A 24355-nucleotide genomic window follows, 5' to 3' on the forward strand; every position below is an offset into this window, starting at 1 on the left:
ATTTTATTTATACTTTTTACAATTGTAGAATACTAGAGATTCTACCATTGGTAAAATTAATTAATTCATTTTATACCTTTATGTTGTAGGTAATACAGTTGTTTCATTAAAGTTTTGTAATGCTTAAACCATGTTAAAACGTAGCATGGATTAATTTTCATCATGGTGGAAATAAATAAGGAAATATTTAAGTAGTTATTTCCTCCATATTTTGATGTTAAACAACACAATTGTTTGTGAACGGAAGAATATGAATGATATACAGGTCTAGTACAATAGGTACTGTTAATTGTAAAGCTTGGTTCCCACTAGAACGTAACGCAAGGACGTAAATGCAACGCAAGCGTTTTAACCAATGACAAGCAAAGTTATAGACAGTTAGCAATCACAAGCGAATAAGGCATCGCTTGTGATTGGTCAATTCACTTGCGTTGCGTTACGTCCTTGTGTTGCGTCGCTAGTGGGAACCACGCTTTAGATCTGAAAAATGCCTCATAAAATGAGCTCTCTCCCTAAACAGGATGGGCACACATTGTACCCTATTAAACATTTATTCTGCAACTTAACTAAAGAAATGAGGATAGATCATTTCAAATTTATCAACATCTGCTAAAACTAAACATGTATATAACCTTTTTATTTATTTATTTCATCTACTACAATACAAAAAGATAAGTAGTTTGTGTACAGCATCATGTCATCATGTATTTTATAACATTATTTTCAATCTAAATTACTATGCAGTTTTAAATCCTGCCGTCTACTACTACACTAATAGTTTACCCTAAAGAAAGAGACTAGCTTATCAATGTTGTTGATAAGCAATGATTATGTGAAAAAAAAAACATGATTGAAAAAAAAAACTTTGACTTAAGATAAAGTTTTTGAATTATTTCAGTAAGAACATTTTTTAATTCAATCCCTAAATATATAACCTTACTAAAAAAATATTCAATTTCTTGTTATTTTATAAACTGATGACCAAGAGACCATTCAACATAATAACAGTATGAGGTTTGTTGGCATTTCTCCAGAAGACAGTTTAGTATCTGAAGGGACCTAATTTACCTACTTCTTTTAATGAATTACTCTAAATCTATAAACCTACTAACCTTATCTATATTCTATTTTAAATTACCATCATGACAAAACAACTTCAACTGCATGAATACCATCTATAAACCTACTACCCTTATCTATATTCAACTTCAACTGCATGAATACCACCCAAATAAAGAGGTACAGTTGTAAACTGCATGAATACCACCCAAATAAAGAGGTACAGTTGTAAACTGCATGAATACCACCCAAATAAAGAGGTACAGTTGTAAACTGCATGAATACCACCCAAATAAAGAGGTAAAGTTGTCAATTACCACCACATAATAATATTTTAAATGCTGTAATACTCAATAGATCATTTAGAATTGTTTTTCATTTCCGTTGGAATCAAATTTTGTCCACAAATTTGCAGACTTGATTTTATCTATGCATATATTATGAATGCAATACATTATCAAATACAAATGTTTCCAATCTGTTTAAGATCCTAAGTTTTACATACAAAATGAGTATTTATAAATTGTGTGAATTGTGTGAATGGCACATTTATGTACTATTCAAACATTCCCTCCCTACCCCAAATAAATTTACCATTCACACTGCCCCTTTTCCCATTTACACCAAGCCCTTCCCTTCCTACTCACATTGCCCTCTTCCCACTCAACACTTCCCCATGTCCCCATGCAAGGGTGCTTATGTACCCTGTACAGCAGCACCAGAATCTAACCCTTCCTTGCCAAAAAGGACAATTTTCGCCTATCTATCATCCCTTATATTCAAATAAACCTAACAACAAAAAAATTAATAAATATTTTCCACCCCAAAAATTATGATTATTGAAGGTGCTTATCTATTCTTTTACATTCACCTTTAAGTACCCTCTTATTCTTATACAAAACCACATGATATGAATTTACTCAATGTATTGTGCTATTCATCATACCAAAAGGTTCTAAATATCAAAAGTGGAGAATAGTTATTTCAGTAAACTTATTATTCATTTTAGAATCAAACTACATCCACATGAAATGATTGTTAACAGGAGATAAGAATAAACTTATTTATCTATTATGTTTAATTAAAATGAGTTGTGTAGTGTAGAGTAACAAAAGAGTTATTCTAACATTCATTTAAAGTTCTCATCTACCTTATTTCAGAAATATAAAAAATACAAATAAAGAATCTTTAAACAAAAAAGTGAAAATCTGACTTTAATTCAGAAATTTTTCTGAATATGTTCTGTTCAATTGAACAGATTTTTTTCTTTTGATGTTTTTTTTTTCTTTTCTCATTTTAGACAAATTGCATAAGTGAGTTTAATCACTGCCTTTCTCCATGAAACAAAAATATAGTTCCATGCTTTCTCAAAGGTGGCAACCTTGTTCACACACAAATTAAGTCTTAAACAAGTACTGTATTTGGGAATTAAATAAACTACAAAAATACCAAATGACATTTGCCAGGTGACTAAACCAGATGTTGTGTTGCACAAAATTATTTTAAAGTAAAGAATGAAATGACATAATACAACATTATGCACATTCAACATGTATAATATACTTCTGTTCATAAAGAAACAAATTAAATACAGTCTTCAAGACCTAATAAAATCCCTTTATCATGGGTGTACCCGGAATTAGGGGCTGACTGTACTGTAATGTTAAAATATGTTTTGCATAACATGGTTTTTTCATGAGAAAGTGTCCCCTTAATAGGGGTGTACCAAATGTTCATTGGTAATTATATTACAGTACATGGGTATTTATATGGTAAAAGACATAAAGGTGACAACAATTATATCGTATAACTTTTAGAAAGTAAAGTACCACTAACTGTTTTTAAGGGCTTATTTCTCTAAACACTGGGGTTATCAATGTTGTTTGTGTTTTATAAAAACAATAAACATTTTAGACCTGGAGCTTATCTTATTCAGCTAGAAATTATGGTCATGAATAAAAAAGATAATATTCTTATTCACCTTGGCGTCTTATGACCAACTGGAAGAATAATACACACAAACATAATTGATTAATCAGATTTTTGCCTATTATAATACTAAATTAATCAACTTAACTCATTAATAAAACTAGTTGCTACATTGTAGTACTAATATCACAAATAGTATTCTTGTACAGTAGCTTCTATTGTTGTTTTGTAACATTGCAAATTACCAAATGTATTTCTTTCAGAGATGAATATCAAAACCACAATTATTGTACAAAATCTACATACTTAGCACCTCAGAATGGAGAATTCAAACATAATAATTAAATTTAGTTCTTTATGTATATTGTTTATCTTTGTGAAAGCAATTTTTATCTCTTGAATCAAATGTTTAAATTTACAATTTATATACAATATTTACAGAAAAGCATGGGTATGTACATTTTAATACAGCACCCTCCCTCGACATATTTCATGCAAGGATTATCAATGTGTATACAATATATTTGTAAACACAAAATTAAGTACTGTACACACTGTCTAATAATAGATGTCAATCTACACCAAACACTTGTTTCCCTGTTTTATTTTCCTACAGTCATTTGAAGTTTGTGGCTTTGAAGTTGACCCTAGCAAATAAAAAAACTTGCATACAACAGAACTATACTATTCAATTGTTCATTCTAGGCCTAGAAAATAGAATTACAAGTTTAAACTGCCTAAATAAATAATGCCTGAAATAAAATAATTAATTAATGTCGAATGGACAGTGACTGTTATCAAGTATAAATGATTTCTTTACACAAACTAATATAAAGTTTTAAGACGTATAAGAATGTATATACACATTAAAAGAAAATGTTCAATCTTGTTATCCACACTAAAGCCCAATTTACACTATAAATTATTAAAATATAATCAAAATTTTAGGCAATTATGAGCTTTTCTTTTTTTTTCGTACAAAAATAATAGTCTTAACCATTTTTGACATATTTACATTGTGCAGTTTTTTTTTTACAAACTATTCCAACATAAATATAGCTAATCAGACTGCAGATCATATTAAAATAAAAGGCTTCTTTAAAAAAAAAAAAAAAAATTCCTTAATGTTTGTGATTTATTTTTGTACTAACTAATTATTGCATTTGCTGAAGTAATTGCCTTACTGCATTAAAGAAAAACAATTGAATTAACTTCAGCAAATGCAATAATGATTCGGTTTGGTAAGTTGACAACTTCTATAATTCTGTAACAACACTACAACAATAACAAAATAATTTTTTCCACACATATCTTTAGATGGCAAAGTTACTCAGAAAATTAAACAAAACAAACATAACAAAATATATAAATGTATCATCACATGAAATAAATTAATGAGAAGACAAGATAATTACACACCGTCTTTGCATATTCATAACAAAGTCATAAAGATGATTTTTTTTTTACAGGAACATTCAAACATTAGAAATCAAATTATTATTTAAATCATTTTTGTATTAAATTTAAATACAAATGAAAAAATGTCCTATATATATTTTTTTTCATTAAAAAAAATGTATTTGATACAATTTTAAAAATTATGGTAACTGTAAATTGCACAAAATCATAGATAATAGATCAATTATTTATTTTGAAAATAAAATACATAAAAAATATATTCTGCACATCTTGTAAAAATTATAAAAATTTCAGTATACATGAGGACATTTATCTGGTTTTAATCTCTAGTGTGGCTGATCGGTGGATTAAGTAAGGATTATAGGATAATTTAAGGTTTATCATTTGATTGATCTACATGGATATGTTCTTTTCTATGAATTATTACGAGCTTAAACATTGTCGATAATGTTATTCTGTTTATCTGAATGATGTCATTTCTGTGCAGATAATATCTATTTTTGGATTTATAACTGTCTGTTTCACTATAAAAGATTGGTTTTGTTTTTGTTTAGAATTTGTAATTCCTGATCGATACTTTTATCAGGTGTTGTGTAACGGAATAACAAATTTATGACCAAATGGTGAGATGTATTTCACCCCTGTACTACAGAATACCTTTGATGGGATGCCAATATCGCCAAGGTAAAGCTTACCGACCACATCATTGTATGCAAAAGGCAATCCTACAGCAAGCGCCCATTTTGAGGGGATTGTTTGGTTGCTGGGTGGGTCTAAAGTTAGAAGCGGTGCTTTAGACATCGATGCCCACTGGATGATGGATTGGTACCATAACTGAGAACAGGGGTGTGTGTGGTGTGAGTCTAAGGCACATATCACAAGATCCACTGGTTCAGCAGGTAAATCTAAAATGTATGATGAAAAACATATTGGGAGTTCCAAGTTCTAAATCTTAAGCAGATACCTAGTAACACATATTTCAACACTACTGATCGGTAGGTCTACTGTGATTTCATTACTGTTAGTGGCGGTAATTATCGCTGTTGGTTTTGATTGAATAAAATAAAATAAAAATAAAATAAATAAAATTACCAGTCTATAAAAAAAGAAGTAAAGTAACACTGTACCTTTGCAATTTGTAACTATGACACCCTCTGTTTCTTGAAACAATTTAACCTCTTTATCTAACAAGTCATGCATCTTGACCATATTAGGGGTAACTACGGTAACTGGTAGGTTATGGTTGGCAAGATGACGAGCACAGCATGCCCCTTCAGCTCCCTGTACATGTGGTCCACAAAGTACAACGATACTGGGAAGTTGATGGCTATTGTCAAAGTTGATTCTAAAAAATAAAATGTGTTTCTTTACACATGTATAATAAGAGTATTGATGTTTATGCATTAAATAGGAGATGTTGGTTGGCTTACAGTAGAAGCCTTATTAAGGTGACACATTCAGGATGCACTAAATTGTCTCCTTTATAGGAGTGTCCTCTGAAAAGGGGTGTGTCAAAGGAGGGATTCTATAGTACTTCAGTATTAGCCTGACATACATTGTATAGTATCAATATAAGCTATGGGTTAGCCAACCCATCTTCATTAGTGATGACAGATTTTCTAATAATACTTAAATTATTATAAGAATATAAGTTCTTAACCTATTTACTCCACCAAGCACTTGTAGAGCCATGGATGCTGCAGTTCTACCCACAGCCTCTATTCTTCTTTCACATGATATACCACATTTCTCAGCATTAGTTAATAATTTTTCATGTAGATCTTGAGATATGCTTGGCACAACAAATCCTTCATCTTTATTAGGTAAGAAAAATATCAACAAAAAATAACAATACAGCTAAATATAATTTTAAAGAGGTATATAGTTTGAAGGGTGAATTCCAAGACACTAACCTGTAGTATACTCCACTACGTCATTTGATCCATTTACTAAAATCTGTCGTTTGGCTTTTGGTTTTCCGGTATCGACAATCATTTCATCATGGCGAAACTTTGGTTCCTGTTTTGGTGAGTTGACAGCTTCTGGAGTGGTGCTGCATTCAGCATCAATCTCCTGAAATATTGCTGCTTTATCAAACAGTGCAAGGTTTCTTTCAAAGTCAAATTCTCCTAAAATGCTCCTTGTTGGAGCACTGAAACACTCAATGTCCTTTCTAGCACGAAGGCTCTTGCTGCGCCCTTCTATTTTTCTTGGGCTAGATTTAACCCTTGCTTCAAATGATCCTCCTGAAAAATATTTGTTGTTGACAAACATAAGTAAACAAAGCAAATTATATTATTATCTTTTGAAAGATAAGTAAAATATGAATGAAAGATTCAAATGATTAACAAATATTATGAATTTTAAATTAGTGTGAACATTTACACACCACAGTTGAAACTATAGTATACTTGCTCTGAATATAATCAATCAAAATTATTACTATAAAATTACCTGACAATGAATGTCGTTTTCTTAAATTGTCATCTTCATCACTCGATTTTCCATTTCTCATCTGTGATCCATTGTCATCTGCAGCATATTTTTTGTTTTGTTTACTATTTTTTCTTTTTAATCTATCGGGACTCTTATCATTTACGCCATGCGATTGCTGACAGATTCCGAGTACGTCAACGATACTTGATCGTCCGGATGCAGTGTTTGTATCACCATTTTTTAAAGGTGATCCCTCAACCTGTCCTATACCATTATACTTGTTTCGATTACCATTTTCTTCGTGTTTTCCATTTGAGTTAAAAAATGTTTGCTTTTTTCTGGGTGTTCTCTGACCCCTTGGAAGATTTTCTTCATCCTCATTCTTACCATTAACTACAGTGATTTTTGCTGGTTTACTTTTCTGTGGAAGCTTCGAAGCTTTTGATCCATTCTCTTTAGAAACCTGTTCCTGAGTTTTAAGAATTTTCAAGTCCTTAATGTCTTTAGCACTGAAAGTATAGAACATACTGTAATACAGTTTGTGTTTAACAACAATCAACACTTTTCCAGAGAAAGACATAATATAATATGATTAATGACAGTAACAATATAATCTGTAAATTGCAGATGTATTAAAAACCAATTGCTTACAATTTGGCTGTTATAGAATAGAATGATATAATAAAATTAATGACTGTTACTTAAGAGTTGGACAGCCAAAAATGGTGGAGGACAGTAGAAAAGAGAGAATACCTAGGATGGAGGACATGGAACAAAGCAAATCAAATCGCTGCCGATAAAATCAACTGGAAAATTGTCACTGCAACCTTATCTGGGCCACAAGGCTGGAATAGGATAGGTAAGGTAAGCTAGTACTAGGCAAGTCTGTTAAACTGGAAGTCTACTGATAGAAATAAGATCACCACTCTGGATACTAACTCCAATATAACTTCATTAATGCAGTAGTATAATATTACATACCTAATTGTGACTAATGGTATTGCTGTCTTGACGCCATTGTGGAAGGGTGTTTTAAGAGAAATAGTCTGTTCTATTTTGTTGACATCCTCCACCTCTCCTTGGTACGTACCAAGAGGATCTCCACACTCCAATGACAGGTAACTGCCAATGAATTCTGAGATGTTTGCACTCATTTTAAGCACACTTCTGAAATATAGAGTAATACAAAATACAGTACCTGTATTTTTATACATTAACAATTTAAACAAATTTTATTCTCAGAATTTTATTAAGGAAGGATCTCGTTGTTTATATACTACCTGCACGCTAAAGAAAAAATATTGTTTGGTTATCTAGGATGCTCCATATGAATTTAATAGACAATTTTCGTGATATGGAAGCCATCTAAGGGTATGTTCAGACTCACAGAGTTACGGTGGAGTTATGTAAGCGGCGTACATATTTTTGTGTCTGAACCATGCCGTGGATTAGCGTTAGGAAGCTGTTACTCCGCGCCAGTTACGTTAATAACTCTAGCGGGAGAGGGTAGATTTCATAACGCTAATCCAGTGATGCATCAGTGATTTTAACCTTAACCAATGAAAATACAAGACCACGATTAGCAGACAGCAACTACATACCCGTACCCTATGATACGACAGCGAAATAGCTATGTCAAATGTATTTTCAGGTTCAGATTTTACAGAACAGTAAAGTTAGCGTCAGTAATTAATATGATATTTTCATAAATTAAATCAATTAATCAGATAATTGTCCATGTAACAATTACGTTTTAAATTATTTAGAATTAAAATGCAATTCTACAAGTAGTAAGAACATATCAGTATATTTGAAGGTAAACATTATATAAATAAAAATAAAAAAAACAATGTAAACTATGTAAACTTTCATGCATTGTCATGAATGTATACATATAGTTCTATCTGCTTTGTAAACGCAAGGCATTGGAATGTTGATCGTTGTGTCTGAACACCTTGGCTTTTAACGCCACGGATTACCGTACGCCTTGCGTATATAACTCCACCGTAACATACCCTAATACAGAGATGACAAACAGTCGTGACCAGTCGAGCGTAAAAAACAAAAATAACATAGCGTTTTCAGGGGATTTCGAGACAATTTAAAAATCGTAAGAAAAAAAATTACTGTAAAATGTTCTTATAAAATGTTCTTGTAAGATTGGCCTACATCACTGTATAATTGAACATCTTTTTACATTACTTAAAAAAAACAATGTATAACTTATAAGCATAGGCGTTTATCGTCACTACTGCACTTTCGTACCTGAAACTGTGCATTAGACTTCAAGGTTACTCACTGTCACCAGAATTTGTTTTTAATTGGGTAAGCTCAAGGTGCGAAAGTATGGTAACGGGCCGATTCGGCCCCCGAGACGATTCGGCCCTTAGACGATTCGGCCCACTCAAATTGATTGACAAGAATTGTAATTGTTGTTTAAATTTTTCTTTAGGCCTATTCATTTATATATAGCAAACAAAACACCAAATTCCCCCCAAAAAACTTGACCAAACTTACACAAAACGATACCGTTTGTAAACACGACAGTATCAGAAGAATTATTTACATTTAAATATATAATTGTTTAGTTCAAACACCTTTGAAAACCGAAAAAAAAAATGTATAACATTATAATTAAAGACACCTTCCCTACAATTTGTAAAAATAATACATATAATATTTTACTTTAAAAACATTAAACCAGGTCATTCCTTGTCTTAAATGTACGTTTTATGGTAAATTATGATAAAAAGTGAGAAACAATGCACTACCTAAGTAGCTCGTGTCGAATGACCTCTAGGCTTAGTTTTTTTAGGCCTAGCTGGTAAACATCGGTAACGTACGAACATCGTACGCTATTTATATACCTAGCCTGACGTTGTATAGTTGCTGCATTCATTGTCTTTCTATTTTTGCGAGACTCCGTTACAAATTTGGTAAACCCGGAATTTTCGCTGAAAAGTTAGAAGTCTTCCATTTGGCCTCACGATTGATCGAAAAGTGAAAAGAGAAGAAAAACAAAAATATCAATCCGCGCGCAATGAATTTTGGGATTTATAGCGGGCCGCTATAATTATTAGAATCAACTTATTTTTCACATTTTTAACCATTTAAAGACGAAAAAAGTTATCGCAATAGGACCATATAGTATTATTTTTACATTAAATATAGTTTGTGATCTTAAATTAGATCTAAAAAACGTAGGGAAGGTGTCTTTAACAATCATTGTTTTTGTCTAAAAGTGGGCCGAATAGTCCCGGGCCGAATCGTCCTGGAACCTGAAAGTACAGTAGCAACCGTTTTTCACCACCATTTTTCCGCTGCAATATATTATAAAATAAAATTTATAGAAGATAATATTAAAATAGTAGTCAAATCGGCGCTAGTTCCGTTTCGCACCTGTTTTTATTTCGACTTCCTTTTGACTCCAAATTGTTAAGCAACTTATTGTGAATACCACACCTTAAAATTGGGCCTCATAAGTACTTTTATGAAGAAGAATCACATAAAAAGTAACTAATAAATCCTTAAATTGATGATTTTACAGACATGTTTCTCGCATACCGTTCGCGAATTTAGCATACTCGAAGTTCAATATTTTCGTTTCTATGGAGCGCCAAAAGAGCAACAACAATAGATGGTTAAAAACTCAGCGGAATGCGTCTTCTTTTAATGCATTTATTATTGAAATACACGTTTAATTTTAATATATTTTGTCAATAAAATGCTGTAACATTTTACTGCTAATAATTTGCTGTTTTCAAATAGCAACCAACCCTAGACCTAAGAGGAATATTATTTAGATCAGGTATACCCCTACAGTACATGTAATATGATGATGAATTTGTCGATTTTCATTCCTAAAAGTTCCTGCAAAAACCATGTACAGTATCAACAGTAATATTTTTGTTGCATTGACATTGACAAAATATGATAAAATTGAACGTAATTTTCACCAATAAATGCATTAAATATACGCAATTTATTGAGTTTTTAGCCCTCTATTATGATTGCTCTTTTGGCGCTCCATAGAAACAACAACATTGAACATGGAGTATGCGAAATTCACGAACCGATGTGCGAAAAACACGTCTGTAAATTCATCAATTTAAAGGATTTATTTTTTACTTTTTGTGTGATCTCCTTTGTAAAAATATTTTTGAGGCCTAATTCTAAGGTGTGGTACTCACGATAAAGTTACTTAACCAATTTTGAGTCGAAATAAACGACAGGTGCGAAACGGAACTAGCGCCGTCAAATCTACATTAAAAATAAATTAAACAATTAGAATGTTACAGATATTATGTTTAATTTATTACCTAAATAAGAAAATCACTGAAAAATAAAATGACAATAGTGGGGCCCTGATGACCTTTAGGCCTGTACGGTCATCATCACACTCAATGCAACACACACTGTAGTGGTGTATGACCTCATCATACCAGCTCCACAAACTAGGCCTAGGCTAGACGACTATGTTTTGGTTAGACCTAGAGGCTAGGCCTAGTGAAAACATAGATTACAACATCAAATAAAAAATATTTCTTCTTAAAAATAAGGCTAATATTACCTATTGAAACAAATCACTTGGATCAACTGCCGTTTTCCAAGTGGGATCAACTGCCGTTTTGGCTCCGGAGTTTTTTTTAGGGTTATTCCATTATTAAAGTGGGGGTGTGTGGTTATGAATATTGTGTGCAGGTACGTCAATAGAAATGACATTGAGAGCCCTCTTCTGTCAGTTGACTGGTTCCCGGTCTACCGCCTTGTAATTGACTTAATCATGATTGAATTCCAACAACTTAAGAATATACAAAATGTTTACATAATTATATAACAATGTAGATCTATCTAATAATGTTTTTATTTTTTTGCAGATAAAGGAGGATCATCAATACAATAAAATGATAAAAATTCCAGGCATTTAATATACGGTTTACTGATAAAATATAATGTACCAATGAAATAAACCTGGTGTTCTGAAACATATTTTAATAACTTTTGCCGGCCTAGCGCCTATGTGTATCTAAATCTATCTAAATAATTAAGTTAGTACAGTATTAACAAATAAAGGGTTAGGGTTATGTATAATAAAATGATAGAAATGAGGCATTATCTAATAATGTTTTTATTGATTTTTTTTTCAAATTTTTATAGTTTTAAAATTCAAGTACCGTTTTTATAGCGTTATGTATCCTGTAAATGCTAACCTAAAAACGTTATCTGAATGTTTCTTTTTACGTTATAGAAATGTAATAAAATAACGGTTATTAGTGAACCTAAACATTAACCAAACACTAACGTTAGAAAACCACTATGTGATTGCTGGACTGCCACAATGGAACAATAGACCTAGGTATGTATGTTAAACAAAGAAATCACGTCAAAGCAGGGTGGAGACGGAATTTTAAGACAAAGGCGTTCTATACAAAAGCAAATCTGGTGGTGGAATACAACATGATCAATGCTGACAGAAATTCACGTAAACTCTGCAGTAAAAAAAATGTAGAAACATTATTTGCGTATTAAATCACTATATAAAATGTTCAGCTTGTTTAATTAATATACTGTACAATAATAACCGTACTATGATTTTCTTTTTTAACCTGTTTTGAACGTCTCTTTTATCTACTACAAGGAATAATTTCGCCAGTGTGGCATAGCAAAAAGCTATACAAAACAACCTTATTGCTACACATTTCGAAAATTGTGTAGCAAAAAATACAATACAAAACTATGTTTCTCGACTAAATCAGTTTGATTAGCAATTTTGCTAAAATTTTGAAATGAAATTTTTCACTGTACTACAGACTCCCACTTGTAATTTTAATGCTTGTCGATATATGATTTCTATACTGTACTTACTGTTTATTACAGCTCATACATAGTTGCTATTCTCTTGAGGCTCAAGACGACCAAATAGACAGTTTGATATCCAAGTACAACTTGTAACTAGAATTTAATTCGTCACTTTGACGAATTATAGGTGATCATTTTTATCATTTTATTGACATTCATATTTTTTAAACATGCACCTACGTTAACATACAATCGGAAAATGTTGATGTATGCCACCCTCATAGTGCTGAGTTGTGCCTATTATATGCCATACAATATGTACAGTATATACTGTACTGTGTATATCTATATACAGTGTAGCATAGGTGAAATTACGAGACCCACATCATGTTCTAATTTTTTGGTATGATGACGTTGTCAAAATAAACTTGAAGATAACAATATCGAAAGATAATGAATTGAGTAATAAAATATAACAATTGGATGAAAATTTGGCACGTAGAAGGGCGGTGCGCGCTATTTAAAAATTGTATAACTTTTACGAAAGCGATGAAAAAAATACTTTTTAACTTCAACTGGCCATACGGTAACGTCAAAACATCCAATAGGCTTAATTTTTATATGAATTAATATAAGCTTCGCTTGACGACGTTACACAAATGTCAAAATGTTAACATAGTTCACAAAATGTTATGTTTGCAAGTTTCAGAGAAAAGCGTTGCGCAAAAATCATACAGAAAGAAAGAAGAGAAATAAAAAGTTGATGTTGATGATGATTTCGTACAATCACAAGAGGTTATCAGCAACTTCGTTGCGGATAACCAATAAAGATTTGATACAATAACAATAGGTGATCATTTTATTCTAAATGATCACCTAATTATGAATATTAAATTCCTGCTTCCAGACAACGTCACACTTGGGTTTAATCAGACCTTAAAAAACCTAGTATTTTATTTTCTTTACCAAAATGATTATATATTGTACCGTTACTACTGTATTATTCCAACACGTAATTGCTATTCTCTCTCTCTTTTATTTCTAGGCGTTTTTTAAAGATAAATCAGTCCTTAAAAACCTAGCTATTTTGGTTTGAAATAATCATAACCTATTGTACCGTTATGTTGATTTGTTAAACAGTACAGTACATAAAATTTCATTAAATTCAATCTTCAATTTGAATGAAAAGGCTAAACGGTAGTGTTTCAAATTTTGAGTATAAAAAAAAAATGGTTGGGAAGAATAAATATTAATAAAATATATGTAATCAGGTTAAGAAACAAAAACCGCTGTAGCATAGTTTTACTTTTTTTTATCGCTGCACAAAGGTGTCTCATTGAAGCTTACAATATTACATAATAAAGCATATAACAATATCACTCATGCCGACATGGAGCTATGTATACAAACTAAAATATGGCACATGTATATAAACCAAGATCAGTTGTCTTCAAATCACTCATTTTTCGAAAAACTTTCAACTATATTATAGGCCTACAACTCCGATATTTTACTGCGTTCTCGATTTGATTTTACTGCGATTTAAACCAAGGACCATGCTGCCGAAGATAGGACCACATTTGTTTAATGGATTTGATGACTACCTGGACTTTTTCCAACGAAGGGGTTTTTATCCAACTGTCAAGGATTGCTCGTACTGTAATGTACCAATGTACATGTCTACTCGTAACCGTAAGTGTTCTCATCATTAATTATTATAATTACATTTAAAAAACGTAATTTAAATATTTATAACCTGTACCATTATATGTATACTTATGTCTTTATTATAACCTGCATTTTATGTGCAATTATTTAGTAATTTTATGTACCATTTATTCAGTTACTGTAATGTAAGTTAAGTAATTAATTAATTGTAAGTAAATAATGATGTAATTTAATAAAAAATATTTATATTATTGAAATGAATTTCTAAATAAAAATACATTGTCAATTTAATTTTGTTGTTGTTATGTTTGGTTTATTTTTTGCTATCCTATGTATTATGATAATTTTGCTATTCTATGTATTAGAATATTTATATATAACAGCATATCAAAATCTTTTAATAAAGAAACTAAACAAAATTTGTAAAAAGTATACATGAATGATTTGCATTTGTATAGAACGCCTTTGTCTTAAAATTCCGTCTCCACCCTGCTTTGACGTGATTTCTTTGTTTAACATACCTAGGTCTATTGTTCCATTGTGGCAGTCCAGCAAACACATAGTGGTTTTCTAATGTTAGTGTTTGGTTAATGTTTAGGTTCACTATAACCGTTATTTTATTACATTTCTATAACGTAAAAAGAAACATTCAGATAACGTTTTTAGGTTAGCATTTACAGGATACATAACGCTATAAAAACGGTACTTGAATTTTAAAACTATAAAAATCAGAAAAAAAATCAATAAAAACATTATTAGATAATGCCTCATTTCTATCATTTTATTATACATAACCCTAACCCTTTATTTGTTAATACTGTACTAACTTAATTATTTAGATAGATTAGATAGATTTAGATACACAAAGGCGCTAGGCCGGCAAAAGTTATTAAAATATGTTTCAGAACACCAGGTTTATTTCATTGGTACATTATATTTTATCAGTAAACCGTATATTAAATGCCTGGAATTGTTATCATTTTATTTTATTGATGATCCTCCTTTATCTGCAAAAAAATAAAAACATTATTAGATAGATCTACATTGTTATATAATTATGTAAACATTTTGTATATTTTTAAGTTGTTGGAATTCGATCATGATTAAGTCAATTACAAGGCGGTAGACCGGGAACCAGTCAACTGACAGAAGAGGGCTCTCAATGTCATTTCTATTGACGTACCTGCACACAATATTCATAACCACACACCCCCACTTTAATAATGGAATAACCCTAAAAAAAACTCCGGAGCCAAAACGGCAGTTGATCCAATCACTTTATCAACCGATTAATACTTTCTAGAAAATTGAGTAAATTGTCAAAAATTTGAAACAAAATTCTAATTACACTGCACTTCGTAATCAAAACATGGATTCCGTGATTATAAAAACATGTTGAATCCTGAGGGCGGGCTTGATATTTATTTTGGAGACCACAAAATTAAACAAGAAATATTTCTTACAAAAAACGCTGCTCGCTTATTGAAAAATATTTTTTATTTCAAATGTTTTTGAATGTGTCATTTTATTGTCACATAATAGTTATTTTACCTGAAAAAAAATATAATTTAAAGCAACAAATACTTTTTGTCTTTTTGTCTGTCAGACAATGGTTTTTGGGTATCTTTTCTCTTTTTATATGTGAATAAATGTTATTTTTTTGTTACAGAAGTGAATACACAATTTCTGTCACTTTAGTTAATTTTATTGCTAAGGTCAAGTCTGGGGGTCACTTCATCACCCTAGATATTTCAAGTGTGAAGTATCCTATTACAAACACAAACTTTGATGGACTGTTTCGATATTAATTCAATGAATATCTGACAGTGAATTACAGTCAAGTATGGGACTCATAAATACCAGAAATGCTTTGGGATTTGTAATTTTAGCATGACATGTCCTAATAGACTTTTTTCCCAGACGTTTTTTGGGTCTAGCAGCTGGAAATCTATAAATTATAGTGGAGTTTCCATTTTCGCAAAACTGTCGTCTAGAACTATAACTGCTGCTTGCTTTAGCTTTTGGGTAAAGAATGTTTTGGATATAAACCAAAATATAAAAATGTTAAACCATGGTTTGACAAAGAAATTGAACAGTCCCTGAAGACGAAAAAAGATGCCTGTCGAGCACACCGTAATTACCGTAAATACAATCCACTTAATGATAGTACATGTAATAATCTGTGGAATGATTATCAGGTCAAACGTAAACAAACTAAATTATTAATAAGACAAAAAATTATACAAACAAAAGTACAAAATTGTTCAAAACTATTGGAAATGTCGTGACTTCTGGTATATGCTTCTTAAAGGTAAAAAAGAGAAACAGACAGTAAAAGCAATAATAATACCTGGAACTAATATTGTTACAACCGATAGGGAAACAATTAAGACGTCTCTTAAAATGCACTTTAATACATTAGGAAAATGAACCAAAACCTAAAAGGCGATGATCTGAACATGACCAATAATCTGAATGATACTTTTAATTGGCAAGATGGAAATAATGAGAACACTATGGAAGAATTGAATTTTAGTCTAAATAATGTAGCCATAGCAATAACATTATTGCAAAAACAATAAAAGTTCAGGAATCGACACAATAGCAAATGAAAATAATGTTAAAGAATGGAGGTAATCAGATGACTGAGTCTTTGTTTAAAATGTTTAATAGATTGAAAGAATTGCATGCAATGCATACCTAATGAATGGAATAAAGGTACAAAAATACCATTGTTTAAAAAAGGGGATGTAAAAAATCTAAACAAAGAGGTAGGCCTATAAAATTAAACTCTTGTGTATCGAAAGTCTAAAATAAGATCATCGCCCAAACAGTGTCAAGTTTTATTGAGGAATATGATTTATTAGATGAAGTACAATGAGGTTTTCGTAAGAATAGGCGTTGTGAAGACCATGTCATAATCTCAACCAGAAAAGCTGAAGGTAAAAACACTTTACCTTGCTTTCATAGACTTCAAAAAAGCATTTGACACTGTTTGGAGAGATGGCCTTATTCAGGCTATCAACAATATAGGTATCAAAGGAAGTTTACTTAATATAATTAAGAACTTTTATCTGAATGTACAATGTAGCATTTGGAGACACTGTTACAGATTATTTTGGTATTGACGAAGGTGTAAAGCAAGGATGTACCCTATCACTATTATTGTTTTCAATATTCATTAACGAACTGTATAAAATGATTAAATGTAAGAACTTGGGTGTAAATATATTTAATACAAAAATAGGTAAATATAGCCTCTTTTGGGCAGATGATGTGGTTTTAATTGCAGAGAATGAACGAGATTTGAATTCACTATTAGAAACGGCAGCTGAATTCTCACTAAAATGGAAACTTTCGTTTAAATGACCAATCAAATGTTTTAATCACAGGCCAAAGAATCAATTTACACAGAAAATGGAGACTAAATATGTGAAAATTATATATTGGAAACAGAGACCTATAAATACCTTGGTGTACATATATCTCGATCATTGTCTGATGTATATCATATAAATGAAGTAATTAAGAAAGGTAACCGTATAATTGCTTACATCAAATCCATAATATCGGAACTAGTAGACTTTAACAGAGTCTACTATGGCGATTTGCTTTGGAAAATGATCGGACTACCTAGGGCCATTATGCTAGCTCTGTTTGGCTCTGTAATGGGAAAACCTCACAAGACAAAATTGAGAATCTACAATATCAAGTGGCTAGAATAATACTAAAAGCCCCGAGAAATGTTGCCAAAGAAGCATTGTATGGTGATTTGGGATGGCAAAGTATTATTTCCCTACAAAATGATTACAGAGTTCAATATTTTAACAGATTAAAGAATATGGAAGATTGTAGGTGGTCTCGATTACTTTTCAAGGCAATTTTATCTGTTCAAGAAATATGACATGGCATTGGTTATCCAATGTAAAAGATATTTTAAATAAAACAAATTTTATAGACAAATTTAATCAAGAACCATCTACTAACTGGATAAAGCCATTTAGGAAAAATAACAAACAGGTTGATCATAATGAGTGGTTTTCAAAGGCCCAATGTAAAACAACGTTAATGGAATATACTATGTATAAAGGAACTCCAAACAATATTTGTAGAGTATCAATTTAAAATTGAAAGCAAGATCAAACTCTCTAGATCTTGAGGGTCGTAGACAATCCTGGTCAAGTCATAACACAGGATTATGTAAGATGTGTAGTACTAACGAAAAAGAAACAGTAAACCATTTTTTATTTAAATGTCCTTCATTAAATTCTGTTAGAAATGATGTGGATCTTAAAAATAACCTCATAGACAATAATTTAAGTATTTACTGGGATTTTTAATTAAATTTTAATTGTGGATCTCAAGCATTAAAACATCACTTTATGCTAGACAATTTATTCACTGAAAATGAAACATTAGGAGAAATCTTTGATTTTTATTGTAAAAAATATTTAATGAAAGCATGGGTTAATAGATCTACAATTTTATCAACATTGCCTCTCTCAACTAATTGATTAATATAGTAAACAAGCTACAGATATCTCTATGAGGATGTATCTGTAAGTTTTATTTATTTATTTTTATTTATTTATTATCATATATTTTTGTTGTTCTGTTTTTATTTTTGTAAGTTATATATATATTGTACATACAGTTTACGTATTATGTATGTGTTAGTATTTAGAACTTTGTAGCTTATGTTATTTGTATTTTGTCTGTAAAATGGATGCACCATTAACTGATAATGTGTGCCACCGATATAAAGGTGATTCCTATGAATAAATAAATAAATAAATTCTGATTGAGTTAGCGGGCTAGAGCAGCAACGTAAAAAATAGAACAATATTTTTCAAGAATAGATTTTAAATAAAATTCTTTAATTTGATTAAAAATCTTCACCACCATATGACTTGAGGTATGATGATGATAAAAGGTCAAATGACTTGTTTGACTAGGGAATTATAGATCCTTGATCTGACCATAACTTATAAGTAAATTACTCCATCGATAAAGTAACTCAATTCCCCGCTCAATTCATTAAAAATCATAACTGAGATAAGAACAATTTTCCGTTTCCTCACAGGCAGTGTAGTTATAGTACCAGTATAGATAATAGACACACAGTACAATTGTAAATGTAGGATGGAACTTAAAACTACAACAATACGGAACACAAGGTCAACAGTTATGCTCATCCGATCCATTTGTCCTTGTTTTGTTTGCTGCATAATACAGTGGCTGCTGTATTCGTGTAGGTCGGTAGCTACCACCCTTCAAATAGGGCTTATTATTGGTGAAGACCCCGGTGAAGGCGTTAAGAGTACAAGATGTCTTCAAAATTAATAGTAGTAACGCTATTTAAGTGCCTCTTTGTCATATTTTATGGCGTTATTGGATGTTTTGGCATGTTATTAGAACTAATTACACACGGCCCGAGAAAATTCTTTCATCGTAAACAGCGACATTCTCGACCAGAATGCATGAACGATCCCGCCTTAGGAGAGCACGGATTCCTGAGTCTAAACAAAGCTGTAAGTTTTGTTAATATCTGAGTTTTGAGACTGTATACTATACATTTTGAGATTGTAATTATTTATACTTGACTTATTATAACACAACGTCATTTATACTGTATCATATTCATTCCCCATAGTATAGCCATGGAGGCCTCCATGGTATAGCCAACAAAAATCTAGAATTGTATCGAATGTCAACCTTCACAATGAGTATTAACATACTACAGTATTTTATTTATTTATTTATTTATTTATTTCCTTTATTGCATCAAGTAAGCAGTGATGAAGTTGACATAAATATAATAGTAAATATGTAAACACATAATATAACACAGTCCAAACAAGTAATACTAAAATAAATCATAGTCCACAAATCAGTCTTTCAATGGCCATCATAGTACATTCAGTAACACAAACCAATAGGGGTTCACAATTTGCTTATCATAACTCAGTTACTGATCATTCACCAATCATTGAAAACAGTATGTCCTTCCCTTAATCGTAGGACTATTTTATTCCGAAGTATATACTTTATTTATCCCTTATCGTATTTTTCACGGTGTTAATAAGTATCCTCTGTATTTATTTTGTCAGTGTTAATTTAATTGTGAACGCAAATTTCATTTAGGCCTATCTTTGAACTTAACATGAACTGTCCAGTCATAATACAAAGGCCTCCTACAATGGATTTATTACGCAACATAGATAATGACATCCTGCAGTGCATTTCCCGTCAGTGCAGTGTGACATAAGGATTACTGTTTTATTTTTGTTTTGTTTTATTACTTTTTCATACAAAATAATATTATGAAGTTTTAAAGTGATGGCCGTTGCAGTTTTGGTCTTCTCTTTAATCAATTCAGAGCATATAGGAATATTTTAATCATGCGATAAACTATAATGATGTACGCGGTATTGTACTTTCGTGGCGACTATTACTACTGTAATACTGAAACCAACGTCCTTATTTTTCATTGTAAATTTTATTTGCATTTTCGTTTATGTTAGTGAAATAAACATATTTAGTTAGTTACATTTGAAACATTTGGGGTCAAACATGTTGGGTTAGCATCCGTTTAATCAACTCATGGTCCAAAAACTTGCACTCAATATTTACACACACAACCCTCCGTATAATATCAATAAATATGTACAAACGACAACATTCTGATGATGATAATGTTGAATGATGTTTATGGTTATTCCTACCTAGTATTTACAATATCCTGAAATGGCATTTAAAGATGATTTTTTTTTCTCTTCAGGACATTCGTATCCATTATGTTGCAGCTGGAGACGAAGACAAGCCTTTGATGTTGTTGGTGCATGGATTCCCTGAATGCTGGTATATTTGGAGACATCAGTTAAGGGCATTTAAGAATGATTACAGGTAGGCTTACAGTAAGTTTAACAAACGCGTATTCACTAGGGGAAGGGTGTGGTGAGGCTGGTGGTGTTGAGATGTTGCATATCCTCTGGACACACACCGCCCGTCACTTTATAATAATAATATTTTGTTAATAATCTATTATAATCGAATATTTCTTTTATTTTTTTATTTTTTATTTCATCTTCATCCAACAGCGACCAAAGTCGCCCATAACAGGATTGAATCAATAAATATAATTTATATAGATAATTAATTAAACAACAACACAATTAGCTAAAATTACAGGTAAATCAATACCATTTAGCAAATTATCATAAAGAAAGTTATTAAATAGATGTAATAGCAACAGTAATCTTACAACGAAAACAATAAATAGTATCACAAAAAATATCAATAAACGGATTACAATAGCAATGAGAATTACCAACCATCCCTAGTTACATTAACCCTTTCCGGTGGAACAAAAAATAACCCAGGATTTCTTAAAGGAACGGAAAGTTTAAAATAAGAAATAAAGTTACCATCAACAACAGAGTTTTGTTTTATTTCAGAGTTGTTGCGATTGATCTTCGTGGTTACGGCGAATCCGAAACTCCAAATGGTGTACTAAACTACACTTCTAAAATTATAATTGGTGAGTACAGTAAATATTTCAGAACCTCTTATTAGTTATTAGTTTCATTGCGTGATTTTATTGTGACTTTTAAAGCTTTGGTCTGAGAGAATTTGGTTTGGAATACCAGGGATACTGTATCTAACACATTAGGCCCGACATTAGGTTATTAAGAAGTATGTTCTCCAATTATGTCAGTCTCATCTTAAGCTCTCTACACTATCAAAATAGTTTGACAAAAAAATGTGATATGCCCAAATATGGTAGTATGATGTCATCGTGCCCATGAGCACATAAAGTTTGATAGTGTAGACAAAGCTTTAGGCTGCATGTGAATATATAAAACAAGTGTAAATTTATATTTTTACAGATGATATCAAGGAAGTAGTATTGGAACTTGGGTATAATTCTTGTGTGTTAGTTGCCCATGACTGGGGAGGTGTGATTGCATGGCGTGTTGCAATGGAGTATCCTGAACTCGTTGATAAATTGGTCGTAGCAAATGCTGCTTACCCTGAGCGTATGAAGCAACACCTTATGTCACACTTAAGCCAGTTTAGAAAATCCTGGTTCGTATTTTTGTTTGTATCCCAACGGACCCCCACCCTCCCCCTCAACAACATATTTACTTATTATTAGCATTTTTAGACGTACTTCAAATGTTATTGTTGGGGAATGATGAAGAAGACAGTTATAAACCCTGATATTCCCGTCAAAAAGAGTCATTTTGTCATTTCCATATACTGTGACTAATCCAACAAAACTGATATAGGCTACTGTAGGCCCAACAGAAACATTAATTTAATATGATATCTTGTACATTTTACGAATAGAAACTATTTTTTGCCACCCATGTCGTGTCTAGGCCCACAGTATGAGTATTTTCATTTGCTCTTTACAAATACAGTAGTAAGACATAGTTAATTGTTTCTCAATTTTTCAGGTTCATGTTCTTCTTTCAAATTCCGTATTTATCTGAAATGATGATCCAAGCAAATGACTATGGTTTTATTGAAGATTGTTTTTATGGTAAATCTAGAACCCCGGCAGACATGTGCACGCAAGACGATATGGAGGCAATGAAATACGCTTTCTCACAAAAAGGTAAATCATCATTATCATCATCATTTTCCTAGGGAGCACGTCGTTAATTTGAATAAAGATATTAGAATAAGTGACTTTGATAACTCCATGGGACCAAGACGTGATTTAGAATTATTTTTCATTATCTTTAGAATATGTTTGTAAGTTTGATTTCACCACGTATGTCCACATTGTTTGGGTTTAGTTGTGTAAAGAGGATGGTAATCGCAATCTGTTTCTTGTGTGCTAATATTTTGCAGAATGTTTTTTATGACTCATGAATCATTTAAAATAATACCCATGATATTATGGTACAACCCGGGCCAACCCGACCGGATCGTATGCGGTTTTCTGGAACTTAGATTCTAAAGCCCATCATCGGATATGTAAAACTAAGAATTTGTGTTCAAGATCTAGAAAAATATTTCTTATGCCTGTTTTCTATAGAGTAGGCACCGTTCCATTTTAGTTAATTTCGCCATTTTTATAAGAAAATGTTGTTGATATATATAGGTAATGTAACTGCAGCCCTCAATTACTATCGGGCATCTTCTAAAACGAAGCCAATGAAATCGAAGAATGTATCAAGCCCAACATTGCTTATTTGGGGCGAAAAGGATGACGTTCTTGAAGTTGAAATGGCCAAAGGAACTGAGAAGTACGTGGAAAACATGAGGCTAGAAGTTATTGAAGATGCTGGCCATTTTATTATTCAAGATAACCCAGTTGAAGTCAATAGATTGATAAACGAGTTTCTTAAAGGACAACAATAAATTTGACATTATGAATTTATTAATTCTAAAACTTTGCTTGCTTTCATAAAAGTACAGGAAGGGATTTATTGAATAGTTATTGATATTTAGATTGACCGAATTGCCGAGTGAAACATTTGCTAGCTAGAGACCGTAATTAATGTTATACAGTTAGTAGAATACATAAGAGAGACACATTCGGTACTAAAAGTGTAGTTATCCTTAATTGAGATATGCCTTGAAATAGGGTTGGACTTAGTGTTGACATTTTTCCACTGAATGGTGTCCCAAAGGAGAGCGTTCTACTGTACTTTGGCACTAATTGAATACGATTTTTATTCTATGATGATGTCTCTGTAGGCTAGGCTGACGTAGGCCTACTATTGTTCAATGACAGACATAACTATTGATAACTGCAAATTTGGTCAAATATAATTCTAAAGCAACACTGCTACTGTATGAGTCCCCGTATGAGTCCCAGTGAATGATAGAAATAGTTGAAGACGACAATACAATATCGTATACGTATAGCAACACCCAATCAAAAATATAAAATGCATCCACATAGGTTTCTATTTTTATATTTCTAGTCCTAATGTACATTAATAGAATGAATAACAGCATTAGTTCAATAAAAAAAAATTGAAGTTTGTCTACACTCCTTTTTACGTTCCCGTAACTTACTGAGTCT

General features: G+C 31.5%; 2 protein-coding genes across 3 annotated transcripts; one reads left to right on the top strand and one right to left on the bottom strand.

Annotated features, from left to right (window-relative positions):
- Positions 1-4594: 4594 nt before the first annotated feature.
- LOC140062273 (enhancer of mRNA-decapping protein 3-like) lies at positions 4595-11426 on the bottom strand. 2 transcript variants are annotated; one of them, XM_072108412.1, is made up of 7 exons: positions 11414-11426; positions 7825-8010; positions 6862-7352; positions 6321-6653; positions 6068-6221; positions 5535-5752; positions 4595-5312 (listed from the first exon to the last, which is right to left on the bottom strand). In XM_072108412.1, the coding sequence occupies exons 2-7, from the start codon at positions 7995-7997 to the stop codon at positions 4990-4992; spliced, it is 1692 nt and encodes a 563-aa protein (XP_071964513.1). In that variant the 5' UTR covers positions 7998-8010; positions 11414-11426; the 3' UTR covers positions 4595-4989. The 2 variants fall into 2 exon arrangements, with proteins under 2 accessions (XP_071964513.1, XP_071964512.1); XM_072108411.1 differs by lacking the exon at positions 11414-11426 and having other exon boundaries at positions 7825-8538.
- An 8094-nt stretch (positions 11427-19520) lies between these two features.
- On the top strand, positions 19521-24322 carry LOC140062461 (epoxide hydrolase 4-like). Its single transcript, XM_072108689.1, has 6 exons — positions 19521-19841; positions 21092-21216; positions 21768-21850; positions 22200-22398; positions 22773-22933; positions 23426-24322. The coding sequence occupies exons 1-6, from the start codon at positions 19638-19640 to the stop codon at positions 23683-23685; spliced, it is 1032 nt and encodes a 343-aa protein (XP_071964790.1). The 5' UTR covers positions 19521-19637; the 3' UTR covers positions 23686-24322.
- The last annotated feature ends 33 nt before the right edge of the window (positions 24323-24355 follow it).

This window comes from Antedon mediterranea, chromosome 11 (genome assembly GCF_964355755.1).
Source record: "Antedon mediterranea chromosome 11, ecAntMedi1.1, whole genome shotgun sequence".
NCBI classification, from domain to species: Eukaryota; Metazoa; Echinodermata; class Crinoidea; order Comatulida; family Antedonidae; genus Antedon; species Antedon mediterranea.